General features: G+C 28.4%; 1 protein-coding gene across 3 annotated transcripts in view; it reads right to left on the bottom strand.

The window, feature by feature from the left end:
* Nucleotides 1-8284, bottom strand: part of LOC113378864 (protein CREBRF homolog) — a 19742-nt gene extending 11458 nt beyond the window's left edge. The window contains exons 1-7 of one of the 3 annotated variants that reach the window (XM_026619496.1): nucleotides 8011-8284; nucleotides 7628-7892; nucleotides 6061-7147; nucleotides 5442-5582; nucleotides 4806-5276; nucleotides 4622-4738; nucleotides 3270-3370 (exon numbers count right to left, since the gene is read on the bottom strand). In XM_026619496.1, coding sequence (XP_026475281.1) covers nucleotides 3276-3370; nucleotides 4622-4738; nucleotides 4806-5276; nucleotides 5442-5582; nucleotides 6061-7087 — 1851 coding nt within the window. In that variant the 5' untranslated portion in view covers nucleotides 7088-7147; nucleotides 7628-7892; nucleotides 8011-8284 and the 3' untranslated portion in view covers nucleotides 3270-3275. Of the gene's footprint in view, nucleotides 1-2465; nucleotides 3371-4621; nucleotides 4739-4805; nucleotides 5277-5441; nucleotides 5583-6060; nucleotides 7207-7627; nucleotides 7893-8010 lie in introns of those variants that run through there. The other 2 variants (XM_026619494.1, XM_026619495.1) reach the window with 2 other exon arrangements.
* Nucleotides 8285-8507: the final 223 nt, after the last annotated feature.

The following is an 8507-nucleotide window of genomic DNA, read 5'->3' on the forward strand; positions in this document are numbered from 1 at the left end:
AACCTTATATTCTCTAATAACTTAAACCAACTTTTAATCATATAAGAAAAATTATTCCTAAATTAGTGTAAGTTATAAATATGTATATATAAAAGTAAATATTCACTAAATTCATAAGACCATAAATAAAAAAAATCAATTGGAATAATATTTAAAAATAAAATATGATATTATATAAATATAATATTTGCTTTTTAAATGTCACTTGAAAATAATGCTAGGGCAAAGCATTGATGTGTTTTTGGGCAACATATATTTTTTTAATTTCAAGTATCACACCTAATGTATTTTCTCTCCTATATAAGGAGATAATACATAAAGTTAGCCCACAAAATCAAAGTATGTTCTAGAAACAGATTTAGATGCATTTCTCACATAATTGTGATTACATCCTTATTTTAAAATCAAATTTGAATTTGCATGTGATCTATGTCCTGATTAACAGGGTTGTAACAACCATTGCTGTCACAAAAATTCAATTGTTGAAATATATGGTAAGATGTTTGAAGTGCTATATATAATTTTAAAAAATCTAACTCAGATCCACCCAATTTGGCAGTCAATTTAATTCAGTTTCAGTATGATGTAAAAAGTTCAATTTATAAAAAAAAAGTTCAATTGTAATTAATGAATTAAATCTGGTCCCTGTTAGAAAGTTATGATCATACATACAAATGCAAAATATACATTTACAATTGCATAACACATGTATAATGGACTGTAACTACTATAAAAATATTATATACAAAAATTCAAATCATTCAGGTACATTATATCATAATTTCAATAATTACACCGGAGTTCAATATCATCTATATACAGTGTTAATAACTTAGTGTTTCACAAGTAACATTAAATAAATATATTTATTAAACAAGATAAACTTTATATTCTAGTCACATAAATAGAAATATATAAATATGAAGAGTGACATGTTATTTCATAAGATCTATTAAAATTTCTAATCTGATAGTTACCAGTCAAAATATAGTAAAAAAAATTTGCATGGCGCAGTACAAATTTTTAGTGGTCACATTATATCAATCTGTATACACAATAATAGCTATAGCCACCTAAATGACGATAAAAATATATTATTTCATAATACCTATATTACATGTAAAAATATTAAATTCTGTATCCTTATAATGTGTGTATCACACATTTGCAATATGTAAAATATAAACAACTCTATTATTACATTAAATATAAGATCACATAAGTTTCAAAAATACCTCTTTGATATTTCAAGTGCATTGCTCTCCTGATTAGAGAGCAATTCACAATGCAAATTTGTAATGTCACGATATACTTGGATAAATATTTCCAAATACAATGGACATGGAAATTATAACGACTCTAATTGTCAGAGTATGCCAAAATATTATTTGTTATTTATATTTTGAATTGACAATACTCTAAAGCTTTTGTTTCATTTGCAGCTTTTAATCAATTTTAAAGCTGAATCAAATTATTGTGGATTCGTGGACATCAAAAACAAATTACACTTATCCCCATTTTACACGGTACTCGTTTTCAATCCTACAGGTTTTTTAAAAATCTTTTTTTTTTAGCAAAATTTATTAAATTTGCATTTACACGAAATATAAACACTAAACTATAATTTGCTTACATCTACAATTAGATTTTCATTGTTTCACTTCCAAAAGACAACACTGCAAAATGTATGTTACCGTTACAAATTCTTAGTAATCTATGTCTATTATGGAAATATGTAAATAGGTGGGAATCCCTGCTTTATGATCAAAACTAAATCATATTTTATTAATTTTGATAATTTATTAAATGCGTTCAATATTAAAGATATGATATTTACTTTTTGTTCAATGTGTTTGTTATTCATCATATTAAAAACTGACAAAATGGGCTTTTTTATAGTGATTTTCGTTTAGCACGATTTTTTATGAAACATATCTTCCGTGTAAAGCGGGGAATAGGTGCACAATCAATAATATAACAAATGCGTTTTCAACAAATTCATGAAGAAATAATTTTTTCCAAATATATTTATAATTAGGTACCTGCCGCATAAATTTAATGATCAAATATATGAAATGTAATGTTTAAAACCCAACCCAATGTTCTATTTCCTTATCTTACCGCCTGCATTTAAAAAATGTAGAATTCACAATTAATTGTAAATTCTAGGTAAAATAATATAGATAACATTTACAAATGTCTGCTAGGTATGATAAAAAAAAAGATATAATAATCCTCTATAAAATGATTCGTTCTTAATTCTTTAATACATGCATATTATTTGATTAACATTAAGTGATTTTCCACTATAAAATAGTATCAGTAACATATAAAATAAAGAATTTGATGTCAATGAAAAATTGATAAAAAACTTCATATAATCAAGTAAAAGTATATAATATTAAAAACCATTAGTTGGTATCCTAATCCATTAATATAACAATAATTTGATATATAGTTTATATATTATATGAATGCAAATTACCACCGTATGTCTTTCAGCTCTTAAAAAGTCGACTGAAATATTACCTAATAAACTGAATAACGAAAAGGTAATCCAAGCTTTATATTGGCATATATTAGAGGAGCTTACAGAAGTGAATTCTTCTAAGCTGTCATAATAAAATAATTTGTGGCTAGACAAAACAAATTAACAAAAGTTATTTAGCTACAAGGCTGATGACAGTTGTTTTCCTCAACTCAAAACATCAAAATAATAATTGTACGGGTACAAATACAATTCAAAATTAAGTCCATATTCCAATAATAAAATAGTTACAACTTTGTTGTTTATTACTCATAAATATCTCAAATTTTTGCAATGGAAGTGGTGAATAAAAAGCACTATGAGACTGACAAACATCAACAATTGATGAAAATACTACTCGGAAAACCTGCCTAACCTTGCAGTTATATTTTCCACAACACAAACCAAAAGGTTATATAACTGATTAATAATATGAAGTTATATCAAAATTGATAAGAAATCCATATCAAATTAATTAAAAACGCAGCTAAAGTTTTCAACGATATAAATTGATATTTGCGTAATGTTAAAATGATGTAAAAAAACTATGTTTCATAACAAACATCTTAGTCGAATTACACGCCATCGCTCCAAACAATACATAGCACATGCATGCAAAGCATAGTGCATGTATTTTTTTTTTAATAATACTCAGTATAAATCTTTGCACTTAAATGTAAGACTATCAATAGTTTTTATATATATAACTCTAAAATCGATATTAATAAAAATTTAAACTTACTGATTATTAAAAATCATCCATCGCACTGCTCGGGCCACCACCTTGAACTTTCTCTAACACTTTGTTCACATACTCCGTTGAATGACCAGCTATCTTGACTTCTGCAGATATAATATACTTTAAATAATAGCTCTTTTTATGAGTTTTATATTTAGATTTTTTTAGATTCAATTGATTTCGTTTTTCGTTTGTTTTAGTATTTTTTGATAATAAGCAATATGTAAATTCAGGGCATTTTGTTCATTTTTTAAATATCTTAAAAATTAAGACACTGTGTTTCATATACGTACATGAATAAAAACTAGATGAAAGTTACTAACATATAGTAAAAACTGTTATATATACTTAGATTTTAAAATTTTGAATAATTCGTTGTTGAAATGTTGAGATTTTTGAAATAAAACTTCTTTAGGCGTGTATGTGAATAGAGATCTGTCGTTGTATGCGTACCGATATCAACAAGGAAATCGGCATAGATAAAAAAACATTTTGTTACATTGTAGTACATATCTTCATTTAATGAAAAATGCCTGAATCAAAAGAATATTTTACCCTGTTCCTTGAAAATATTGATTAATAAGATTAATGATTAGTTAGTTTATTGATTAGAAATAATTTCTATATTATTCGTAGTTTCTATTAATCTTTGAAGGTATTGAAATAGAAAATATTTTTCAGGCAAGACAGAGATTACAACTTTTCAAAGAATGAGATTATATTGCCAGCGAAAAAGTAAAAAAAATGCAAGCTTCTTCAAACACAATTACATGATGAGTGAAGTTGTGAAAACAATATTTGTTTACGCGTTATTTAACATAATCCACTGTGTGAACAAATATTATAGAATTTATTAATTAGCAAATACTTCATTTCTCTAATGAAGGTTCATTTCTAAATGCTAATTACAATGACAAACCGATCATGTCATATTTGAAGTATGACTTTAATTACATTATTGTTTTTAAATATTATACATATTTTTAATGCTATTATAGATATATATTTTATAATTTATCATATAAATGTGTATAATGGTTGACACTAATAAATGTGTGCATCACGAGTGTTACCATATTACTAATAAACATTATTCAAAATAGCATATAATGTATTTATTTTTACTTAAATGCCATATTGTACAGTAGCAAATAAGTTTTACTTCAATCATGTGTGAACTTTACACACACTCTTTTTTATAATTTAAATCCCTTTGCTTTTCTACTCTATATAGTGCATTTATTGACAAATTTCTTGCCTATCACCCGTATCAGTTTTGGCCTGTTTGGCTATCCGCACATAATATGTTAAATAATGTTTGTGAAACATTTAATGTAATAATGAAATGAACTTACTTGTTGCGTTCTTCACAACTTTCTCCAAATGCTGATTCAACTCTTCTTTATTGCCTTGATTAGTAAATTTAGCTAATAGTATTTGTTTTACTTGAGTAATTCCATTCAATAGTTTCTCTGTAAATAAACATAAGAACATTAGCCATAATTATTAAAAAATAATTATGAAGTCATTAATATTTACTGTGTTCATGTTCAAGACCATATAGCTTCAATTTATTAGCCTCATGCTGAGCTTTTTTCTTCAATCTGCATGCTCTTGAAGCAAGTTTATTCTTCTCTTTTCTGGTCTTTGGTCTGACATTAAATGGCAGCTCACTGACTGGTGTCATATCATTGATGACTCTGGATAATTTATCCAGTTCTTTACCTATATTGCATAATTTTCTTGGGTTTGGTGTTAAATCATTTCCATCACCTTTCCTGGCCTTTCCACTGTGTTTTATACCTCTGACTGAACAATGAGGACTAAAAACTGGATCTGTTACTTCATTTAGTACATGAGGATCTTCTAATTTAGTTTTCAATACAAGTCTTTGTCCTTTAGGGCCTTTCGCTTGAACGTTATATTGCCAGAAATATCTCTCCTTTTTGGAGAGACTTGATGTTGACATTTTTGGGCCAGTGGGACCATAATTATCCTCGTTATCGGTATCTGTAAGTAATATAGATGATACTTATAATTTTTAAAAACCACACCTATATTTGCAAAATAAAGCTTTAATCAAATAGAAGCAACTTCACCTCCTATATTTTAATTTAATAATAATTTGTTTAAACGAGTTAATATGCTATATTAGTCCTTTACTGATATTCCTACCATTGTCGCTTGAATATTCTTCTGAATGATCTGAATCGTCTTCTGAATCAAAACCTTCATCATGTGATAAATCAGGTGCTTCGGGACTTAAGACACCTCCAGTAGATAATGATGATGTGGATCCAGCTTCTGCTAAAGAGCCTGAACAAATAATGCGTTAACTAATGTATAAAATAAAAGATATTATAGGTACCATATTGTCAGAAGAATAAATAAATCAAATTGTCAAAAGAATAAATAAGAACAAAATTTAATAGTCCTTGTATTAATAGCTTTAAATAAGTTATTGTGCAAGTTTATACAAATATAAGTATGTTATTTAAAATTAATTCCATCTGACTCTAATATATAGATCTTAACCCAAATAAAAGAAAAATTTTAGATTCATTATAAGTCAGCAACAAGATTATTTATAATAGATATACTGCATATACTCTTAAACCATATAAACATCTTCTACTAACCTAAGTATTTAAAATAAATCTAATGTATCAATATCAAAAGAGATTGTACAGAAAGGTTAGTTTATGGTAAGCAATTGTAAAAAGAAATTTCTAAATCACATACAGATTTGTCTGTATTAAATTTCAAGGCAATTTATAGACAAAAAAATAATTACCTGTGGACAATAAGTGTTGCCTGGGTTCTCTACGCTGCCAAATTTGATCCAAACCCAGATGCGTCGGTGCAGATGTGGATAAACGTGACTGACCTGACATTCGATTTGGTCTGCTATATGATACTTGCCCAGGAGCCCCGGTCATAAGAGTCATAGGACTTGATCTTCCAGGAACAGAATGCCCAAGAACATTCCTTTCATTACTCCCACTTGAGAATGCTTCTTTCTTCAAGAGTAATTCATGAAGCGTGCTGTGTTTTTGTTGCAAAGTAGTTGTTAAAGGTGGTGTTACTGAGGACGTAGATTGTTGCAATAAAGAACTAGTTGAACTATGTTGACTAGCAGGAGAAAATGGTGTGCCTAATGATCGGTTACCCAATCCCACAGGATCATAAGGACTTGTTGGAGACTCAAAGCTATCACGATAATAGTTTAATTGTTGAAATGAAGATGTTCCAAAACCTCCAGGACTAGGACTGTTATGCAGAAGATTTCCATTTAATGTATTCAAGTGCAAACCAGATGATGGAAAACGAAGTTGTGATCCATTATCTTGGGAATTTATGTAAAAACTATTCTCTTCAGGTAACAACAAATCATCAAAATTCAAATCCTCTAGCAAAGTATCATCATTTGCATTTAATTCTGCTAGAGTCGGACCTTGAATCAAATCTGCTTTATCCACTTGAAAAATATCATCATCATCCATACGAAAAGTCTCAGTTTTTCCTTCAATATCTATTTTACTATCCCATACTGAAGGACTTAAAGTTTGATAAAGTCCAGATGTGGAAGGCACTGATGAACTATTGAAACCTGAATGTTCAACTGAAAATTGAGTATTCGGAGACTCAGTTATATCAAGGTCATAACCAAAATCTCTAAATTCTAAAACATCGAGTGGCCTTCTCGTAGGTATTGGCATGCTCACAGAAGAAATTTGATTCATTTCTAAGCCTAAAGGCTCTTGTTTCACAGTAACGCTTGATCCCATAAACATGTCATTATTATACATTGGATTAGCCATTTTTATAGATGATGGGCAACTGCCCACAGATTCAATTAAAATATTTTGATTTCCAAATATCTGAAAGAGTTTAACAGTTATATGAAGCACATATATCAGCTGTCTTAGAATTCCAATTTATTTCATCATAAGTAGCAATGACACTAAACCATAATAAAAAAAATTGTTACAAAACTTGAAAGATGACACACGCAGTGCGTTTGTACACTTATGTGTGTTGACCTTAAAATTAAAACTGGTACAGGAAATAAAATTTACATGTGACAAATATAAAACACTCACGGTATGTCATATAATGTTTACATGACAACATATTAATTCGAAATATTCTGACGTGATTTTTGTTTCATGTCAATGATTCGAAATCGATATGAACTACACTGTCGATTATTAATTTGTATCTTGATTAAATTCTAAAATATGCTAATGCAAAACACTAAAAAAAATTCAAAGGTCACATGAACGCGATCAATGGCTCTCAGCCAATGCAAAGCTTTGTTATGATGAAATGCCCCACCACCGATCATATTAGGAACTTACAAGAAAAACACTACATTGTTTTTGTCGCAGGAAGATCTCGAATCAGCTTTATCATGCACTAATATATATATTTGAACAATTATAATGACGATTGCGTAATATGGTGCAATTGTGCAACGGGTTCGACTTTGAAAATCACCACGAAAAGTCTATTCTGCACACAATATTTTGGTCATGTACATAAACATGACACATACCAACAAAGCGTATAACACGTATAACACAGTCAATCAAAACACTGAAAATTGCATATGTCACGTTGTCTCTGCAAGATTAAATTTGATTAAATTAATAGTCGTACGTTCGATTGGATCGAATTAAGTCAACTAATTAACTAATTGCACAGTCAACGATTTATTTATCAACATCGTTTCACGATATACCTTCTTTCACTCACTCGTGCTCGCTCGTGTGTTGAAGTGTTGTGTTAGCAAAACATGCGATGACGTCAGAATAAAACTATACTCTGTTTATGTTTATAGCTTGTTATTATCAAAATTTGGCATAGTTTCCGCGTGGTGGCAGTAATAAATAGAAGGTCTCAAACATTAAATCTTTTCCTTGATGATAAATGATGATTGAATATTATCGAAAAAATGTATTTAATAATAAAATACTGTGTTAAATTGAAACTGGATAAAATTTGTTTGAAATCAATTTGCAAAAATTGTATCAACAACCGATAACTTCATATGTAAGCACAACACTTATGATGCAATATTTAAGTTATGCATTGTAATAATATTTTTATTCCTGATAAATTATTTTTTACGATAATAAAATATTATTGATTAATTCATCTTCCAAAATCCGCGATATTTTTCTTATAAATATGTTACATTTATAGATTGAAATTATTTTAAGGTGTGAAGGCCAGTAT

The sequence above is a fragment of the Ctenocephalides felis genome, unplaced genomic scaffold, assembly GCF_003426905.1.
Source record: "Ctenocephalides felis isolate EL2017-DRISC unplaced genomic scaffold, ASM342690v1 CF-g0.4_SCAFFOLD_01886, whole genome shotgun sequence".
Taxonomy (NCBI): Eukaryota; Metazoa; Arthropoda; class Insecta; order Siphonaptera; family Pulicidae; genus Ctenocephalides; species Ctenocephalides felis.